The sequence below is a fragment of the Notolepis coatsorum genome (genome assembly GCF_963971535.1).
Source record: "Notolepis coatsorum genome assembly, chromosome: 15".
NCBI lineage: Eukaryota > Metazoa > Chordata > Actinopteri > Aulopiformes > Paralepididae > Notolepis > Notolepis coatsorum.
In genome coordinates, this window is record NC_140179.1 from 86,068,626 (window position 1) to 86,091,522 (window position 22,897).

The 22,897-nt window shown below is 45.9% G+C and overlaps 1 protein-coding gene across 1 annotated transcript in view; it reads left to right on the plus strand.

Moving 5' to 3' along the window:
• Nucleotides 1-22,897, plus strand: part of LOC311242128 (nuclear protein MDM1-like) — a gene marked incomplete at both ends in the record, with an annotated part of 67,483 nt that overhangs the window by 42,689 nt on the left and 1,897 nt on the right. Inside the window, 2 exons of the mRNA XM_084331082.1 lie at nt 16,334-16,410; nt 16,551-16,791. Coding sequence (XP_084187208.1) covers nt 16,334-16,410; nt 16,551-16,791 — 318 coding nt within the window. The remainder of the gene's footprint in view (nt 1-16,333; nt 16,411-16,550; nt 16,792-22,897) is intronic.

Below are 22,897 nucleotides of genomic sequence, written 5' to 3' on the forward strand. Positions count from 1 at the left end.
GTCCTGGGTCAAACTTTTATACTCCTCTCCAGTGGCATCAGTTCGAACAAATGATGTGACTTCGGAATATTTCCCCCTACAACGCGGTACAAGACAGGGTTGCCCTCTCTCTCCGCTACTATTTGCACTAGCGATCGAGCCACTAGCTATTTCCTTTCGCAAGGACCGCCATGTCCAAGGCATCATCAGAAATGGACAGGAACAAAGAATCTCGCTATATGCGGACGATGTCCTGTTGTATATCGCGGATCCAGCGGCCACACTTCCACGTGTCCTTCACATACTACACGAGTTTGGTGTTTTTTCTGGCTATAAATTAAACTTAAACAAGAGTGAACTCTTCCCCATAAATTCCTTAGCTAGAAATATCCCCCCCTCTAGGTTCCCCTTCAAGCTTTCCCCAAGCAGCTTCCGTTACCTTGGCATAACGATAACACATAAACATTCTAATCTTATAGCGTCCAACTTCACCCCTCTATTGGAGCGCACCAAGCAGGATTTTATCAGATGGTCATCACTTCCTTTATCACTTGTTGGCAGAGTGAACACTGTGAAAATGAACACATTACCGAAATTTCTGTACTTATTTCAAAATATTCCAACCTTTATTCCAAAGTCATTTTTTAAAGCCCTCGACAAGGCAATATCAGATTTTATTTGGAACAAACGCCCAGTCCGAATAAATAAAATGGCCCTCCAGAAGCCTAAATCACAGGGAGGCTTCGTACTACCCAATTTCTTGGTCTACTATTGGGCTGCAAATATTCACAGCATTCTCTACTGGAGTCACTCCCACTACGGACTCTGTCAGTGGGTACCGGCATGGGTGGACATGGAAAGGGCATCTTGTTCTAGAACATCTTTGCAATCCTTAGTCTGCTCCTCGCTCCCAGTCACAACCGCCCAGTATACCAACAACCTCTTAGTACAACACTCCCTCCGGATCTGGTCCCAGTTTAGAAAACACTTTGGTCTCCACGCCATGTCACAGTCGTCACCTGTCCACAAAAACTTCCTTTTCCCTCCCTCTATGGTGGATGAAACCTTCAGCAACTGGTTTAAGAAGGGCATTCTGAACATTTATGATTTGTACCAAGACAGTTCTTTCATGTCTTTCACACAACTGTCCCTAAAGTTTAACTTACCAAAAACAAATTTTTTCAGATATCTACAGATACGTGATTTTGTTAAGAGCACATTTGACCAGTTCCCCCATACACCCCCAAAAACTTTGATCGATCGCATCTTGGAGGTGAAGGTTGTAATCAAAGGCTCAATATCTAAACTATATAACATCATATCCCTATCCCTACCCTCCTCAGTATTGGCTATAAGACAAAACTGGGAGTCCGATCTAAATCATCAATTTACAGACAAAGAATGGGAAAACGCTCTTGCCCGAATACACTCTTCTTCAATATGTGCCCGCCATTCACTGATACAGTTCAAGCTCCTCCACCGTCTATATTGGTCAAAGACTAGACTGGCGAAGATAAATCCTGGCATGGATCCCACATGCGACCGGTGTCACCAAGCCCCTGGCTCACTTATCCATATGTTCTGGCATTGTCCAGTACTGGCCCCTTTCTGGACTTCCATTTTTAAATCTTATTCAGACATATTTTTTATGAACATTGACCCATGCCCTCTTATTGCACTATTTGGCTTGACACCGGAAAACGCTACAATATCTATTGGGCAATCCAATGCCATGGCCTTTGCCTCACTCATTGCCAGACGTCTCATCCTATTCAACTGGAAGGCAGCCACTCCCCCTTCACACTTACACTGGATGAGGGATGTCATGTCTCTTATACATATAGAGAAAATCAGATTTACTACACAAGGCCACACGGATATCTTCCACAAAACATGGCAGCCCTTCCTATCCCATTTCAAAACCCATATGACTCCATCCAATCTTGGGACCCCATGACCCCCCTCCACCCCCTATCTACCTTCATGACACTGCTAGCCCACGCATGGCTAGGGAGATGGCATTGTGGTGGTCTGCTAAGGGTGTTAAATTTACTCTCCATTTTATTTGTTTTACCATCTGGAAATTACGCTACTAAAATGGAGAGTAACACTTATATTATATATTATTATTACGGTATGTATATATAAAAATATCTCTGTTTTATCTTTGTTTTATTTTAATTTGACTTCATTTTTCTTTTGCGTAGCTTTGTCTGCCACATCTGTACTTTTGTTTAAATATTTAAATGTCTATTTTTTATTTATATCTCTTTTTTTCTTTTTCATGTATGTTTGTCGTCGCCCTCACTGGGTGGGATGGGTGGGATTAGGGGATAGGAATGAGGAAGGAAATGGAAGTTGTATAATTTTGATAACTGAAATGTATAAATATGTACTAATTCTTCCAATAAAAAAAGATAAATCTAAAAAAAAGTTTGTCGATGACAGTGATAGGCCTAATCACCAACAACGACAAAGCGGCCTACAGGAGTGAGGTCGATAACCAGGTGAACAACCTCTCTCTCAATGTTGACAAGACCATGGAGCTGGTCGTGGACTACAGGAGAGAGGGGGAGAAAGGCTGGACCCCATCAACATCAACTGGTGGAGAGAGTCAGCAGCAGCCGTACACACCGGCCAGGTGGTGAAGCACAATAAGACCTCTCTCTCCTCAGGCGGCTGAAGATCCTACAGGCTTCTACAGAGGCACAACTGAGAGCCTCCTGACTGGATGCATTGATTGATTGATTGATTGAAAAGTTTATTAACAGATTGCAGAATGGGTACAGTACAGTACATCTCAATACATACAATTGTTAAGGGGATGCAGACCAGAGAAAGACTTTCGTCTTGTTTACATCAGGGTCCCCCATTTTCAATTCATCATAACATATATGACATACATGACATACAGATAGACAGTACTGCTACATCTATACATTTATGACATATCAGATTTGCAAATACAGTACTGTTTGTGATACAAAAGTGTCCAGAAAAGGAGTGTATATACATTTGGCGTAGAAACTGTACATTGGAGGAGGTTGGTGGGGTGGGGTTGGGTGGGTTGGGTGAGGGCTGTACATTGGAGGTGGGGGGGGGGGGGGGGTTGGGTAGGGGACACACACATTTTACACTGTACATTGGAATATTGACAAAGCCTTACTTGGTCATTTACTGTACAACTAGGTTAGGACATTTGTAGGGGCCAGTTTCGAATTGCAGTCTCACGTAGGTGTTTTTTGAGAGTGTTTTTGAAGGTGGGTAGTGATTCACATTCCTTTACAGCTTTAGGCAGGGCGTTCCACATTGATGTGGCATAATTGCGAAACGTGTTTAGTCCCTTGTTTGAGCCGAATCTGGGTTTTACATGATTTGTGGAGCTCCCTCTGGTGTTGTGATCGTGGTATTCACTGACCTTTGGGAAGTATTTTGACATGTACATGGGTACCTTGGTCGCGTAGTGTATCTTGTAGACCAGGCTCATTGCAAGTTGCTGTACTCTGTCGTCTACTCTAAGCCATCCTAGGTTGTCAAAGTGGGCAGGGGTGAGGTGGGTTCTAGGAGTCAGGTCAAGTAGTAGTCTGACTAGCTTGTTTTGAGATGTTTGTAATTTGTTTTTTAGTGCCTTTGAGGTGCTTTGGTACCATGAGGTGCAAGCATAGTCGTAGTACCCTTGAATGAGTGCTCCTGCTAGAGTCTTCAGGGTATTCTTGTTTACCAGAGAGGAGATCCGGTACAAGAATCGCGTTCGTTGGTTGACTTTTTTTATTACATTGGATGCCATTTTGCATCGCCGCCTGGTATGGAAACTGCTCTGCCCTCGACCACGAAGCTCTACAGAGGGTCGTGAGAACAGAACATCTGTGGTTATGATGAGCTCCCCTCCATCCAGGACAGTGTATCAGCAATTATCAAGGACCCCAGCCATCCCAACCACAAACTGCTGACGCCGTCCAGGAGTCCCGAGGCCCGGACCAGCAGGCTCAGGGATACCCCCCCCCCCCCCCCCCCCCCCCCCAGGCAGTCAGACTCATGAACGAATAACACTACCAGCCTGTTACTGAGGAAAACCGGTGCTATTTCTTTGCTGTCCCTGCTACTGATTTGCACATAATACCGATCTGCACATATTTGCAGCTATTGCTATCGGTATGCTGCATTTTTAAATCATACACAGTTTTTATTGCTTCTGTGTACTACATGTGTTGATGCTGCTGCTGTACCGTAGGCTGAGGAGACAAGAAACTAAGAGGTCCTCTCCTCTATACTGGAAAAGGGACAGGGATGTGACAAGTAAACGTTGAACTTGAAACTACCACTTCTCATTCCAGGTTAGTTTTCTCCATTGTCCGGGGTCGTAGAACGCCAGTCCTGGTGTCAAAATATAGGGGTGTTTCATAACTCGCAGGCGTTGTGGAGATATTGAGGAAAAACTTCAAATCACATGGCTTTTTTCTCTCCCCTGTCGGCACAAACTTAGCAGGAAATCCGGTTCATGTGTAACTTGAACAACTCTATAAATAGAAGCTACTGCATGCTGGGTATTGTAGTTCTCTTGGTTTCAGTGTGTATATTATGGCTTTTGTACCACATATACGTCAAAGGTTAGTCCATAACATGCAAGATATCCTCATTGAGGGCAACAGGGAAATGACCGGCAGGGAAATGACCAGCAGGGGGGGAAAAAGGGGCTGTGAAAAAAAAAAAAAAAAAAAAGTCTGTTAATAGGTTATTGCAAGATGAGATGTGCTCATTTCCAACTGGGTAAGTGAAAATAAGTTAAAGTTAAATGTTGCAAAAACCAAGAGTATAATGATAGCCTCAAAATATACATCTAGATCAAATCCTAAATAAAACCTTGTTCTGAACTGTGCTGATATCGAACAGGTCAGAGAGGCAAAACTGCAAAACTGGTGTTGTAATAGATTAAACACTTTCTTGGTCGAAACACATTAACAATATGGTGGCTAAGATGAGCTGTGGTACTTCAATGATCAGAAGGTGTAGAAATCTGTTGACTAATGGTACAGCAAAGCTTGTACTACAATCTTTGGTCTTATCCCGTTTGGACTACTGTCCTACTATATGGTCTAACGCCTCTAGGCTTGACCTGAACAAACTCCAGCTCGCTCAGACCAGGGTGGCACGCCTCACTCTTCGCTGCTCTGTGAGGAGTAGTGTTGGAGGGATGCATGCCGCGCTGACCTGGATGACAGTGGAACAGAGGATGGCATGTAGCCTGGTAACTTTTTTGTTTAATGTCTGGAATACTGGGAAACCGGAGGGTTTGCACTCACAACTGTATGATATGATACATGGATATAACACAAGGCAAGCATTAGATTCATGCTTTACTTCACCTCTACCAAAAACAAATGCTCTGAAAAAGACGGTAATGTATAGAGCAGTTGCTTATTGGAATAGTATACAGAGAAATATAACTATGGTAAGGAACAAATGAATGTTTTAAAAAAAAAAGGAAGAAATTGCACTCAGGAATGACGAGATACATTTTGGTCATTGACTTATTATGGAAATTAGTATGGAAATATAAAGGTGATCAGTGACTTGAGAAAAGTTATGCTATATTATGATGTTAAAATCATTTAAACGGTTTTTATCCGTTTTGTTCTTATGGACTGATTATGGAATATGTATTTTATGGTTGGTAGAATTGTGATATCTGACTTATGAATATTGAGTGAGCTTTAATTCTCTTGTTTTGTTTGTTGTGATGTTTTCTTGTGAGTACTTGTGGTTTTATATATTTCTATTTTACTTTTTTTGTGTTTGTATTTTAAATGTTTGGACCCCAGGAAGAGTAGTCTCACTTTGGTGTGTAGACTAATGGGGATCCACAATAAAAACAATACAAAACTACTAAGCTCAATAGGAGGTCAGAGGTCATTGGATCAACAGTTAATCAGAAGGAAATCTTAAGTGGTCTCTCTCATTATGACTGTTCTGTCTTTATAAAGTAGTCAGGCTGCGCTGACCTGTATCCAGTAGTTACTTAGTTAGTTAGTTAGTATTATTATGTGTGTGTGTGTGTGTGTGTGTGTGTGTGTGTGTGTGTGTGTGTGCGTGTGTGTGTGTGCTGGAGACAGGTGATGTTTGTCAGTATGTAGACTTCCTGTGTGATTCTGGGTCAGAGGAGCTGACAATGCTACTGACCTGCGCTGTAGTTGCTTTGATGTGTGTGTGTGTGTGTGTGTGTGTGTGTGTGTGTGTGTGTTTCCATTCTGACTCTGCAGAACAACAGACTACCAGGAATCAGGCATGAGGTAATTACCTCTGAAAGTACCAAAGATGACTGCTATACTAATTTATGAAGCCAGGCAGAGGAGGGGCCAGAATAATACAGTAGCACTGGCTCCATTCCACCTCATATACTGCACTGTATGTATATTCATAGTAAAACACAAGATACTTGTGCCCTAATGATAATGATAAGTGCTCAATGAAGAAACCGACTCCCATTGTCTAACATGTCTATAAATACTTGTACTATGGTTTTTTCCATGTTTCCGTTAAGCAAAGAAAGTATATCCTACCCCACGACCCCTAATGGCCACCACAACCCAACGTGTTGATAGACAGACAGTGAGAGCAGCATATCACCAGGGTTATCAAGTGTAGATAGACAGACAGTGAGAGCAGCATATCACCAGGTGTTGTGAAGGGCCAGATTAAACCGAATATATATATTTATTTATATATATATATTTAATTGTATTTGTATATTCTCTAATATTCCCTGATATCCCTTGTATATTCCTTGTACAATATGCATTGAATATCCATTCTAGCCTACTGAACATCCCATAATAGTCTCCATTCTACTATTGGTCGAGACCTTGGTGCCAGGCTGCCATACCCCTCAGACCCAGTTCAAACGTACCGCTCAACATGTACGAACAAGTCCTAGTTCCGCGTAGGAATCTGGCTACCGCACCACTAATGGGACTATTTGTTCATAGTGCGTATATATACTGCGCTACTAAAGTAGGATTTCCTTTTCAGTCCAGTTTCTTACCCTCCAATAGAGTCACAGACGTAAAGCCTCCCCGCGACGCCACGTGTGGGAGTAAGGCCAAGTTCGGCTTACCATCGGTATTGAGACATCGTGTATATTAATATTTGAATAGTCATATTTGGCACTATATCGTCGAGTTGGACGTAGTCTATTAAGCTAATAATAGTCTGTTAATATATAGTGCTTCGTGCGGTGAGAATACTACCGTAGTCAGTACCCCATCGTTTCGGGCAGAGAACTGGCTGCTTATCCAGGGTGGTTGACCCCACGTGAAGCTGCACCCGAGGAGCCCCAGAGCCGACGAGCGAGTGGACCTGTATACCGGATTATTCTACCGACGACAGCCCGCCTTCCCAGGCACGGATTATGCTTTGTATACGTTGATTATTCCATGGATAAAGACCCCCGACACTGCCGTGTGTTGGAACCCCCCCCCCTGGAGAGGACGCAAGGTGAGGAGACGCTCTGCAAGACGAGGTCGCTTCACGTCTCTCCTCCGTGGACCGGAGGACGCCGGCCCACAAAGAGTCCACCTGCTTTCATCTGTGGTCCAAGGATCGCCGGCGCATTGAACGGCACTACAGTGGGTTCACCTGGGATACCCTTGGCCGGATGAGGCAGCCGGATTCGACCCCCCCCCCCCTTCCTACTCCTGTCGGCTTACAAGCGACCGGATTAACCCCCCCTAGTGTATCCAGCCTATAATCATTAAAGTATCATTGCTGTTATTCCTTAAACTATTCCAGGTCGTATATGTACCACCTGCGCCTTCAGAGATTGGACATTCTCTATTGATATACCGACGAATACTCTTGCCATAAAAGTGCATACTAATTCCCATTCATAAATGTGATTGATTTGATTAAGTGCTTGCTCTACACACCATCGCTGTGTAGAAATAAAGACCTATTTCTAATTCGTACATTTGTGTTGGATCCGTTTCATCTACGTGACAGTGTTCATCATAATATATTTATGCCGTGTACTGGGTGGCCGAATATTAAGTACAAAGGTAGTGGTAGTAAGTATCATATCTAGTAATACAGTCAGGGAATTGTACCCCTCAGTTACAATTGGTCCTTCGAGCCGGAGGGTAATTAGTGTAATATTAATATAGTGTTATTAATATTGAAATGGCCTATGATGAACACTCCACGAAACGATCCTCCTAATCAACGCCCGCAGCGCGAACGACGGCTCCCTCAGTACTTAGAGGCTTACGCTGTCAGTCAACAACCTAGTCTTCTACTAACAGTAAACGCGGTAAAACTAGAAAGTAAAAGTATGTCTAACCCCAACGCCCAGACTACCCCGACCATAGAGGCCCCTACGGGTTCTAATGTAACTGACCAAGTTCACGGTGGGGACCAGTGGGAACCAGACATGACTTCACACCCCGCCAGTACTGAAGAAGTAGTCCCCGACGAGTCCCGGGAGGAATACAACGCTACCGAGAGAGAACTCGGCACGGAAGAAGACGGGGAGAGCACCGTGGAGATAGAGCTCCAAGGCTCCGCAAGGAGTACCCCGAGGGAAGGCTCCCCTATACAACCGCCTTCTCCCAGCGAGGCAGAGAGGACCCTACAGCAGGCCTTCCTCATCAGCCTGAACGCCGCTGCTGAACGCGACCGACTGCAGATCCAGCAGTGGAGCGAAGAAGAGCATATACGTCTAGAAATAAGACGCATTCAGAGAGAAGAGAATGTGGCCCGAGACCGAGCAGACAGCCAGCGAGCAGCTGCTGGTGCTCTACGGGACGCAGAGCGCGACAGACAGCAAGCGCAACTAATAGAACAGCTGATCAGACGGACAACACCCTCTCCCTCCGCCAGAGGCTCCAGGAACTCGTCTAGACACACCTCCAGGGCGGCATCCCCTAGCCGAGTAAACAACCCTGAACTTGACCAACAGACGAGGTCTATACCCCCCACAGACCACCTCCCCCCACCGGTCCAAGCGAGACCTAGCAACCGGGAAGGAGCAGCATATCCTGTGGAGAGGCTAAACCAGAGACTACAAGCACTGGATGACCTAACTGAAGACGAAGAGGAAGAGGAGGAGAACCACGCCCGACGACAGCACAGTACTCTACCGGACCAGGAGGTCCGGTACAGCCCAGGCTATACTCCCGCGGAGCTGCGCTACAGACCCCCGACTCTATACACGGGTGAGCACGACGCACGACCCGCACCGAGGAACAGCACCTGGACAAGCGGGCCATGGTACACTGCCGGTACCAGCCCATACCAAGGAGCGGGAGGAGACTCGCCTAGGAGGCCTCTCCCCCAACGCTCGCCGATGTATCCACAGTCAGCGTCATACATTGGCACGCCTATGGTACCCGACTTCACCCAAGAGAACCGGGCCCAGTATACAGAACTCCGCATGTGTCTGGAGACCATGTTGGCGGATGTATTGGATGAACGCCATAAATACGCCATCCTACTGAAGCACTTAAAGGTACCCCGCGCACATAATATAGCGCTCGCCTACGCGACTTCCACCACCCCATACACAGCAGCGCTGGTAGCATTGGACCAGAGGTATGGGCGCATATGGGATTACGTGATTCAGGAGATCCGACACATCGACCGCTTACCCCCAGCAATAGACAATCGAGCACTGGACGACCTGTCCATCAGAGTGCAGTCCCTGGTAGGGATGTTGGGAGCGCAGAGAGAGAAGGGGAGGCATGAACTTTACGCCAACTCAAATGTGGAAAGGATCTTGGAGAAGCTGCCGCTCGCTCGACAGGAGCGTTTTAGGCGGCAGAGAGATCACCGAGACCCGAATGGCCCCGAACCGAACCTCCTCGATCTAGCAGACTTCCTGGCGAGAGAAGTCAGCAGCCTACGGCTAGATACATTCGGACGGAGCACCCCTGGCTCCAGAGAAGGAACCAGACGACTAAATGATGGAAGAAGATCGGTGACTGTGATGCACCAATCGGAGTCAGTACCGAGCAGCAGGAGCCACAGTACCCCCTCCAGAACGGAGAAGTGGAAGATAGTGTGCCCCTACTGTGAGAAAGAACACTGGCTAGCGCAATGTGACTCCTTCCCCAAGCTGAACGCGGAGGAAGCAAGTCAATGGATAAAGTCCAACAAGCGCTGTTTTCGCTGTGCGCGCTCACACATGGCAGCCGAATGCCGCTTAAAGAAAAGGTGCACCAAGTGCGATGGAGCCCATCTGGACATACTTCACGACAGTAACAGACGGCGCCCTTCACCCGCACCATCCAGCAGCAAAGCGAGCGTCATGTACATCGATCCCGCCAGCAGCAGTGGAGCCCGAGTACTCCTAAAAGTAGTGCGTGTGACACTAAGCTACCAGAATAAAGTCCTGGACACTTACGCCGTCCTCGATGACGGGTCAGAGAAGACCCTGCTGCTCGCCTCCGCTGCGGCCCAGCTAGGGCTGCGGGGAAGCGAAACCCAAATGACAATTCGGACAATAAGACGAGATTTGAAGACGATAAAGGGCGAGAATGTCTCATTTTCTATCGCAGCAAGCGGCCAGCCTGAGCGACGGTACCAGATTACAGACGCTTTCACCAGCCAAGAAATAGGACTGTCGCGGTACACATACCCCGTCGCCAAGCTGATGGAGACATATGCACATCTGCGCAAGTTACCGATCCCGCTCATAGACAATGCTATGCCGACCCTGTTGATAGGCTCCGACCATGCAGACCTCATTGTCCCGATAGACCGGGTTCATACCGGACCCCGAGGCTGTCCTGCAGCAGTCGAGACCCGTTTGGGATGGACTCTCCAAGGCCCGCTCGCCAAATCTCTCAACCGAAGTACAGCCACTAGATGTCTCCACTCCCGAGTCACGGAGGGAGAAACCGCACTCCTGCAACACGTAGAGCGGCTATGGACCTTGGAACAAATGCCCTTTAAGAACGGAAAGAAAGACATTCGCTCTAAAGATGACATTTACGCCATTCACCTCCTCGAGACAGGGACCAAGAGAGTCCCGGTCAACGGCGTGTTGAGATACGCCACGCCACTCCTGCGGCGAGAAGGAATGCCTACTTTCCACGCCAAGACAGACGCCACAGAACGGTACCTGCTGAACACGGAGCGGCGCTTAGCCAAGAACCCCGCCCAAGAGAGTGTATACCGCGCTGAGATTGAGAAGCTCATCACAGCGGGACACGTCACAAAGATGGACATTAAAGAGGCTGACCAGACCACTGAATCGTGGTACGTGCCTCACCACAAGGTCCATCACAACGGTAAAGACCGCATAGTATTTAACTGCAGCTACCAGATCGGATCCCAAAATCTGAATAAAGAGTTACTGCCCGGTCCCACACTCGGCCCCTCCCTACTCGGCGTTCTACTCCGCTTCCGCCAGGAAAAGGTGGCCATCAGCGGGGACATTAAAGGAATGTTCCTGCAGGTGAGATTAGTAGAGGAGGACAAGCCCCTGTTACGGTTCCTATGGAGAGAGAAGCCAGGAGATGAGCACCCAGCCATCTACCAATGGGAAGTCCTCCCCTTCGGAACGACGTGCAGCCCCTGCTGTGCTACATTTGCACTACAGAAACATGTAGCAGAGGACCCAGCAGCGGACGAAGAGGTCCAACACAGCGTAAAGAACAGCTTCTACGTAGACAACTGTCTACAAAGCCTTTCAACCCAGGAAGAAGCCGAGGCTCTCCTGATTAAACTCCGCGCCTCATTGATCAAAGGCGGCTTTGATCTCAGGCAGTGGGCCAGCAGCGATCCGCAAGTACTGCGCATCCTCTCCTCCGAGGACAAGGCAGCCAGCAGCGAGACCTGGATGGCTACAATCCCGGGAGAAGCCCAGGAGATGACCCTGGGATTGGTGTGGCGATTCAAAACAGATTCGCTTCACTACAGACACAAGCCCCTGACTACGGAGCAGGGAAGGCCGGCGGCGGCGCCGACCACCAGACGGAGTGTGTACACAACACTCGCCCGACAATATGACCCGCTAGGATGTATTCTACCGTACACCACCAGGGCAAAAATGATTGTACGAGCATTGTGGGACAAGGACCAGGGCTGGGACGACCCCATTCCCGCACACCTTGCATCCACCTGGAGAGAGTGGGAGATGGAGCTCCACTCACTCCCAGGCGTTAATATGCGCCGAAGCTACTTCCCACCCACGGTGAGGCCAGAGACATGTAAAATGGACTTACACGTCTTCAGTGACGCCTCAGAGGTCGCATACGGATCAGTAGCCTACTTGCGGGCCCAAGACCAGGGGGGAGAGATCTACACAGCATTTGTCCTCGCCCGCTCGAGAATAGCCCCACGCAAGCAACAATCTATCCCACGTCTAGAGCTCTGCGCAGCCCTAGCCGGAGCGCACCTAGCCACGCTCATCCAACGTGAGCTCACCATACCGGTGTCTAGAACAATCCTGTGGTCAGATTCCACGACAGTACTCGCCTGGATCAAATCAAACTCATGCAAGTACAAAGTCTTCGTGGGAGTCAGAGTCACCGAGATTCAAGACTTAACCGAAGAGTTAACCGGAGAAACAGAGTGGCGCTACGTTGATACAAAACAGAACCCAGCTGACGTCATCACCCGGGGGATGCCCCTGGATGACCTCACCGTCGCAATGTCTACAGTGACGGCCCAGCATTCCTAAAGCTCCCGGAAGGAGAGTGGCCCACGCCTATCCCGAGGGAAGCCAGTCAGGAGGAGGCTGAGAATAAGAAGCCTGTGTTCTGTGGATTGAGCACTGTTATCTCCGCAGACCCCAACACACTCCTGATGGGGCGGCTAGATCCTGCATTACCCCAGACAATGTACCGGCCTGAAGAAGCGAACGGCCGACGAATGTGGAGGTACAGTCAAGTATTAGCCGACAAGTTTTGGAGCAGTTTCCTACTGCACTACCTACCGTCTCTACAGACCCGCCAGAAGTGGGTAAAGGAGAGAGACAATTTGACAGAAGGAACAGTCGTCATGATTATTGATCAATCACTGCCCAGAGCTATGTGGCCGGCCGGCCGCGTAAGCAAAGTGATCACCGGTGCCGACGGCAAGGTCCGAGCAGCTGAAGTGCTTGTCCAGGGTCGCACTTACACCCGTCCCGTGGCGAGGCTCATAGAACTGCCCCGACTCCCAGACACAATCGATGATGACCATGACCCTATAACCCTATGACTTTGTGAAGTTGACTGACCCCTACAGCAAACCCTTATGTGTAAATAGACAACGCGATTAATCTGTCTCTGTTTAACTGATTAGGTCTGGGACCAATCAGGGGGTGGCTGTTGTGAAGGGCCAGATTAAACCGAATATATATATTTATTTATATATATATATTTAATTGTATTTGTATATTCTCTAATATTCCCTGATATCCCTTGTATATTCCTTGTACAATATGCATTGAATATCCATTCTAGCCTACTGAACATCCCATAATAGTCTCCATTCTACTATTGGTCGAGACCTTGGTGCCAGGCTGCCATACCCCTCAGACCCAGTTCAAACGTACCGCTCAACATGTACGAACAAGTCCTAGTTCCGCGTAGGAATCTGGCTACCGCACCACTAATGGGACTATTTGTTCATGAATGAATGAATGAATGAAAACTTTATTTAACAGATTGCAGAATGGGTACAATACAGTACGGCTCAATACATACAATTGTTAAGGGGATGCAGACCTGAGAAAGACGTTTGTCTTGTTTCCATCAGGGTCCCCCATTTTCAATTCATATAGACATTTATGACATACATAACATACATGACATTTATGGCATAGGGACATATAGGTATTTAGTACTGATACATTTGTGACATAGGCGGTATTCAAATATACAGTACTGTTACCCCTAGATCCTGACAGAGTATATACATATGATGGGGAGGGGACTGTACATTAGGAGGGGGTGGGTGGGTGGGAGGGGAATATACATACGGCGGGGAGGGAATATATACATGCGGTGGGGAGGAGACTGTCTATTAGGAGGTGGTGGGGGTTTTGGGCATTTACGGTGGCCAGTTTCGAATTGCAGCCTCCCGTAGGTGCTCTTTAAGGGCGGTTTTGAATGTGGGCAGGGATTCACATTCCTTTACAGCTTTGGGTAGGGCGTTCCACATTGTTGTGGCATAATTGCGAAACGTGTTTAGTCCCTTGTTTGAGCCGAATCTGGGTTTAACATGATTTGTTGAGCTTCCTCTGGTGTAGTGGTTGTGGTATTCACTGACCTTTGGGAAGTATTTTGACATGTACATGGGCACCCCGGTCGTATAGTGTATCTTGTAGACCAGGCCCATTGCAAGTTGCTGTACTCTGTCGTCTACTCTAAGCCATCCTAGGTTGGCAAAGTGGGCAGTATACTGCGCTACTAAAGTAGGATTTCCTTTTCAGTCCAGTTTCTTACCCTCCAATAGAGTCACAGACGTAAAGCCTCCCCGCGACGCCACGTGTGGGAGTAAGGCCAAGTTCGGCTTACCATCGGTATTGAGACATCGTGTATATTAATATTTGAATAGTCATATTTGGCACTATATCGTCGAGTTGGACGTAGTCTATTAAGCTAATAATAGTCTGTTAATATATAGTGCTTCGTGCGGTGAGAATACTACCGTAGTCAGTACCCCATCGTTTCGGGCAGAGAACTGGCTGCTTATCCAGGGTGGTTGACCCCACGTGAAGCTGCACCCGAGGAGCCCCAGAGCCGACGAGCGAGTGGACCTGTATACCGGATTATTCTACCGACGACAGCCCGCCTTCCCAGGCACGGATTATGCTTTGTATACGTTGATTATTCCATGGATAAAGACCCCCGACACTGCCGTGTTTGGAACCCCCCCCCCCTGGAGAGGACGCAAGGTGAGGAGACGCTCTGCAAGACGAGGTCGCTTCACGTCTCTCCTCCGTGGACCGGAGGACGCCGGCCCACAAAGAGTCCACCTGCTTTCATCTGTGGTCCAAGGATCGCCGGCGCATTGAACGGCACTACAGTGGGTTCACCTGGGATACCCTTGGCCGGATGAGGCAGCCGGATTCTACCCCCCCCCCTTCCTACTCCTGTCGGCTTACAAGCGACCGGATTAACCCCCCCTAGTGTATCCAGCCTATAATCATTAAAGTATCATTGCTGTTATTCCTTAAACTATTCCAGGTCGTATATGTACCACCTGCGCCTTCAGAGATTGGACATTCTCTATTGATATACCGACGAATACTCTTGCCATAAAAGTGCATACTAATTCCCATTCATAAATGTGATTGATTTGATTAAGTGCTTGCTCTACACACCATCGCTGTGTAGAAATAAAGACCTATTTCTAATTCGTACATTTGTGTTGGATCCGTTTCATCTACGTGACAGTGTTCATCATAATATATTTATGCCGTGTACTGGGTGGCCGAATATTAAGTACAAAGGTAGTGGTAGTAAGTATCATATCTAGTAATACAGTCAGGGAATTGTACCCCTCAGTTACACCAGGGTTATTAAGTGTAGATAGACAGACAGTGAGAGCAGCATATCACCAGGGTTATTAAGTGTAGATAGATGACAATGAGAGCAGCATATCACCAGGGTTATCAAGTGTAGATAGATAGACAGTGAGAGCAGCATATCACCAGGGTTATCAAGTGTAGATAGATAGTGAGAGCAGCATATCACCAGGCTTATCAAATGTTGCTACAATGCTCAGCCACTTTACTGCACCCTTGTGCATCAATAATAATGTGCAATTATTTTAGCTTGTCTGTGTACTTCCTTTTTATTTACTTATACTTAGTTGTACTTGTTTTTATTGCACATGCCGCAGACAGTTGATTGTTTATTGTATATAAATACCTTGCTTTTTTATTCTGTAAATTATTGCTTGTTTATTCCTTGAGTCTGTGGAGCAAAACGGAGAGTAAGAATTCTATTCTACTGAAGCTGAACCAAAACACTGAGAGACCTGGGTTTATTTATCATTACCACCAACACACTGAGGGACCTGGGTTTATCATTAACACCAACACACTGAGAAACCTGGGTTTATCATTAACACCAACACACTGAGGGACCTGGGTTTATCATTAACACCAACACACTGAGGGACCTGGGTTTATCATTAACACCATCACACTGAGGGACCTGGGTTTAAATCATTAACACCAACACACTGAGGGACCTGGGTTTATCATTACCACCAACACACCGAGGGACCTGGGTTTATCATTAACACCAACACACTGAGGGACCTGGGTTTATCATTAAACACTAAAACACTGCGAGCAGATGGGCATCATCTGACACCATCATTGTGAGGTCTCTCACGGCCATGTTGCTTGTGTGTCCTGTAGGAGGCGCTCTCCTGGTGTCCCCCACCCTGCAGAGGAGGAGCCAGGCCCCGCTAAAACCTCAGTCCCCCTCGAGACGGGTAACGCACACCTCCATCTCTTTCTCTCCTCTCATCTGTCGGTCTCTCTGGTTTTCGCATTATCTTGTTTCAGTGGTTAGATGGATATCTGTGATATTGTGTGTGTGTTGAAGGGGACAATCCTTACCTGTGTTCTTCAGACACCAGCAGGCGTTGCCATGGGAACGGTGGACCCCCTGCCACTCAGATCGGAGGCGTGGTCTGACAGCAGCCCCACCCCCAACCCCACTCCAGACTCCGCCCCCAACCCTGCCCAGGACACCAAACCAGCTTTGACCCAGAGTACAAAACCAGCCCGGGTCAAACGGACACAAGCCCCACCCCCTGCCCCCCCACACCGTATCCAGGGAACCTTAAGACACTCTGAGTTCCAACACAATGGTGAGAATACTGATAGAGCCCCTCCTCTTCCTTTCTCTCCTCCTCTCACCCCTCCTCTCCTCTCCATTCCTTCTCTCTTTCTCCTCTCCTCTCCATTCCTTCTCTCTTTCTCCTCGCCTCTCCATTCCTTCTCTCTTTCTCCTCTCCTCTCCCTTCCTCATATCCCCTCCTCTCCTACAGACCTGTTAGCTTGCATGGTTGATCTGATATCAGTACAGAGTTGTTAGCTAGCATGGCTGATCTGATATCAATACAGACCTGTTAGCTAGTATGGCTGATCTGATTTCAATACAGACCTGTTAGCTAGTATGGCTGATCTGATATCAGTACAGAGCTGTTAGCTAGTATGGCTGATCTGATATCAGTACAGAGCTGTTAGCTAGTAGTATGGTTGCTGATTAATGGAAGACTGGAGTCTTTCTTTATATTTTCTTTTGTGTTTTGATTTTGGGAGACGAGGACATAGTGAGTGTCTGGAAATGGATGTCACTTCCTGTCCACCAGTTAAGATGGAGGGAGATAAGACCCAGATATTTTATTACTGTCTATAAAAGAACGGTCTCCTCAAGACTGTTTCACAAAACACTATTGTACTGTCAACAATAACCACAAACCATCATTCTACTGTCAACAATAACCACACACACACACACACAAAGATAGTGATCTCATTCAGACCATTTCCTCGTCCATTCCTCTCACCTTGAACTGAGTAAAAAAAATCTTTTGCATAACTTCCTCCTAAACATCCTCCCAGAAGGCACAACCTCTCTTTTGTGGACAATCAATTCCCCCGAAGATCCAGTTCCACATCTATGATGAAATGTTTGTGTGAAACAAAGGTGTTGCTTTCTTCTCACCTCCCCCTCAAACCTGGTGTCCACATCATCTCTAGATAGGCAGGGTGACATTCAGGTTAGGGTTAAGGTTAAGGTATGGGTTATGTGAAATTTGGCCTCCAGAGATCTCATTTCTTCCGATACTTTCAGGTTCGGAACTGGGTTAAACAACATAATGCCTCCTTCCCTAATATCCCCCCTAATAAGCCATAAGGTGAAGCCTGTTATCGTTTCATCCCGTCCCCACCTCGGGGGACTACGCAATTTTCACTCTGGGTGAAAGATCTATTGGTGTAGATTTAGGAATAAAAAGTTCTCCATTTACAATCCTGCCGGTTTTGCGCAATTATCATTTTAAAGTCGGGACTAGATCTTTCCTCGCAAACGGGTCATCATCGCGTAGTTATATTTCATGTAAGTGGTGCGAGTTCTGTCACGTGTATTGCGCTCTACCAATACGCAGCCGCTTTGTTGCCAGGATACGGACGTCGGACGACAACAAATTTGTGTAAACAGGCTAGCATGACATCCACGGAGTAACATTACATCTCGACGAGTACAGAAGAGGAAGAAAATGGACAAAAAACACCTTCTAAAGTTTGCAAAAAGGTTTCTAAACAATGTTATATGCATCTCACGTCCGTTCAGAAAGAAAGTGTACAAGATGTTACACGGACACGGTGGGATACATATAGAAACTGCGTCGAACGGTGGCCAGGCGAGAAGTGAAAGTCCTCGAAAGAACTTCGATCCAGGACAGGCCTACCAGCTTTTGCCAGCCCTGTACTTCCAGTCTTGTGCATAATTTGCAAGAGAATGGACGAGTATGTGACTGTGAAAGGCAAACGCGAGAGGGACCATGGCAGAACCGTGTCTGCAGGTATGAAAAATATGCCTAGCTACACTAATATGAAAAATACACTATTTGATGCTGTGCTGAGAGACAGTTTAGCTGTGTTTTTATAGTTTACATAACTAGCATTCTAGTTTTCTTCAGATACTGTATGCCATCTAGTTTTATTGTTACTGGGGGAGGGGTGGTGCATGCTGTAGCTCTATTGTCCTAGTGTGTGTGTGTGTGTGTGGGGGGGGGGGGGGGGGGGGTGAGTGAGGTGAGTGAGTGAGGCCACAGGCCTGCTTGTTGAGTTAATTATCAAATACAATTAAAGAAATTCTCAGTCACAACACACAGAAATTCTCAGTCACAACACACAAGTCATTTTCCAATTTTATTTAAAAGCTGGTTGCTGAAAGCTGCCCAGATGAAGCAAGACACCAGCATTATTTTGCATATCCAAGCAAAAGACTGTGGCCTTAGAAGTCCTGTTACAGAGAGTACACACAATCATTTGCAACTACTGGGACCTTAGAAGAACTGCCCCCACTTATGCAGTTGCAGCAAACAAATAAACTACTGATGAGTCTGTCGCAGTCAACCAGCACCTGCTAATGCATCTGACCCTTTCACTTAGCTGGTTAGTGCGGCCACCCTTGCCCTCTGGGGCATATAACTCTCTATGCCCCCGACAAGTGACGCCTGGTACCAACACTGCAAAATGGCAAATGACCAAGCAGCTATAATAAGACATTCATTGAAAGCTGTAACGTGTGCCCCATCACCCATTGGCAATGGGTGGCACGTCGAGGATGGGGAGTTAACAGTGACCTGGATGACTACAAATCCGGCCCCTGATAGTGTGTTTCAGGTAGTCCACTGCGGTTGCAAACAAGGCAAATGTGAGACAGGAAGATGTTCCTGTGTGTCTGCAAAACTGCCATGTACAGATCTACGTCAATGCCAAAACTGTGCAAATGTTTCTAAGGAAACTAAGGATAGGGCTACGTGGGATGCTGACTCAGATGATAGTGGTGAGGAGGATTAACATCAGTGTTGCCTGGGAAGTGTCAAAGTCAAAGTCAGCTTTATTGTCGCTTCTCATAATGTGCAAGACATTAAATTACGTTTCCCCCTTCCCATGGTGTATATATTATATATATATAAAAAATGTCTAATATAAACAAAGTAACATATAGGATACTATAAACATAAGTAACATAATGGGACACGATGTACATACACTATACAGGTAGGGCTGTCTTAAATACTTCAAAGCTTCGAAGCTTCGTTCGATGGCACGAGCTTCGAACATAAAAAAAAAGTATTTATTTATTTTGTTTGCCTCCAAAATCTTGCGCCTCCATTCCAATGAAATGAAAGTAAGCGGCGCCTTCCCGCCTCCATTCCAATGAAACGAAAGTAAGCGGCGCCTCGACTCCACCTCTCTACAACAAGCATGTGGAGATTATCTGTGTTGAAAACAACAAGGACATGTGCAGCAGACATGTCGACGAAGAAGTCATCAGACGTGTGGTTACACTTTAAAATATGCAAAGACAACGCCCAAAAAGCAGAGTGCCAGATATGCCAGAAGAAAATGGCATATCACAACTCTACAACAACTTTGTCAAATCACCTAAAAAACGTAAGTATCGTTGTACACGACGGCGACACCACACAAAACATTAATAAGGCTATGCCTATGCTGCTATGACTAATGTGTTACCAAGTTGGCTAATTTAATTGTAATAATCTGCTTTTGTAGGTGCATTGTCTGATATAATTATAAATTATAAATTATAAATTAAATATAATATAATTGTTTGCTTGATAGACGAAGGTTGCAACATAATTATGTAATGTCATGTCGTTGCCTGTGAGAGCAGCCCCACTGCACCCAGGCAGCGCAGCCGAGTGAAACCTTGTTGGCTGCGTCAGTCACGAAAGGGGCTACTTAATTAATTAATCCAATCCACTTTATTTATAGAGCACATTTAAAAACAACAACGTTTACCAAAGTGCTGTACAAGTCCCACAACATAAGATTAAAAAAAATAATAATAAAAATATATATATATAATATATATATATATAATATATATATATATATTATATATATATATTTTTTTATTATTTTTTTTTTTAAATAATAAAAAAATATATATTATATTATATTATAATATAATATATATTTTTTTATTATTTTTTGAAGCTTCGAATTAAAATCGTAGCTCGGCCCCGAAGCTTCGATTGCCAAAAAGCTTCGAAGGTCAGCCCTATATACAGGACTATATATACAGTATAAACAGTGGCTAAAAAAATTATGTATTATTAATAAATATAGGAGGTAAAAGAGAATTTAGTGCAAATCTTTTTTAGTGGTACATAGTAAGTATAACTGATAATGGCAGTGAGATGATAGATATGGCAGTAAACTAATATAATGTAAACTAAAATAAATAATGGCAGTAAATTGGCAGTGAGTTTGTGAAGTGGCAGTGTGCGTGTCAGGGGGGGGGGTTTAGTCCAGGTTCTGTGGTGGCAGAGTGAGAGCGGGGGGGGGAGCTGGGAGAGAGTTCAGCTTCCTGACAGCCTGGTGTATGAAGCTGTCTTTCAGCCTGCTGGTCCTGCAGCTCGGAGGCTCCTCATTCTCCTCCCGGAGGGCAGGAGAGGGAAAAAGCGTTGTGAGGGGTGAGTGATGTCGCCCGCGATGCGTAGTGCTTTACGAGCCAAGCGTGTATTGTAGATGTCATGGAGGGACTGGAGGGGGGCACCAAAGATCCTCTCAGCTGTTCTGACCGTGCGCTGCAGGGTCTTGCGGCAGGATGCTGTGCAGCCGCCTTACCGGTTATGCAGCTGGCCAGGAGGCTCTCGATGGTGCCCCGGTAGAAGGAGCACAGGATGGGCACTGAGGCTCCAGCTCTTCTCAGTTTGCGGAGGAAGTAGAGGCGCTGTTTAGCTTTCTTCACCAGTGATGCAGTGTTGGTGTTCCAGGAGAGGTCCTCTGTGATGTGCACACCCAGGAATTTGGTGCTGCTCACTCTCTCCACCACTGCACCGTTGATGGTCAGTGGAGGGTGCTGGGTGTGCACTCTCCGGAAGTCGACAACAACCTCCTTTGTTTTCTCCACATTGAGAATGAGGTTGTTGTTCCCACACCACGTGATCAGTTGGCTCACCTCGTCCCTGTAGTGAGACTCGTCATTGTTTTTAATGAGCCCCACCACAACCAGTGTGGTGGTGGATGAGGGTGTGGACTGGGGTTGGGATGTACTGTATGGGGTGAGGGGATTAGGGTTATACAGTAGGTATAGTGTGATTTGTTTGTATTTTTGTACCTGCATTCTATTTTGTTTTTAAATGGAAAATAAAAAGGTTAATGAGTAACTTATTGATTTGTAAATGTTTTGATATTATTCCAAATTAAGGGGATTGTGTAGTGTTTTGATTGATTAACCATCTTGATCAAACGTGTGTGGGTCTATTCTTTTTCTTATTATACTATCCACTGAACTGTTTTATGTGTACAACTACAACCTCAATCTTTAGAAAATTGTACCAGCATCTTTAATATTGCAGGTTGGGAATCACAAGGTAAAGTGTTTTTTTATACATACTGCATATCATATACATTTACATTCAAGTATACTAATGCACCAATATTTGACTCAGATGTTGAGGTACATGTGTAAATGTCAATTTCAGAGAGACTTTGTCTTTCCAACAAAGTTTAAATTTTTTGTTTTTTTGTCATTTCCATATATACATTTATGGCCCATGCCAAAATTCGGCAGGATATCTTGCGGAGAACTTTTAACCCAATGTCCATGATGGTATTGCCTATGGAAAAATGCATTCAGAATGTAGTCCCCAGACATGGGAACGAAAGTCATTTTCGAGCCACTTTTCAGGCTTCACCTTATGGCCTACTCAGTAATTTACACAATTTTGGACATTCCCACAAATCAAAAAGGTCTTGTATCAAGTATTTACACCCTAATCTCCCGTAACACAGAAACATCTCTTGATAAAATCAAAGTAGATTGGGAAAAGGAATTGGGCGATGTTAAAGATGATGGAGCATTGGCCAGAGTAAATGACAGTACGTCTTGTTCTAGGCTCAATCTGATGCAATTTAAGGTGGTCCATCGCATCTATTTTACAAATTCTAAACTCTCCAAAATATATCCCAATATTACAGATTCTTGTAATAGATGTCACATGTCCCCAGCAAATATGACGCACATGTTTTGGTCTTGTCCTCGCCTACACAGCTTTTTTTTCAAACACCTCGCAGAGGCCTTCGACATGGAGTTGACTCCCAGTGCAGAAATAGCCATCTTTGGAGTTTTACCAGCCCGGGTCATCAAAGGGTTTGATTGATTGATTGATTGAAAATTGTATTAACAGATTGCAGAATGGGTACAAT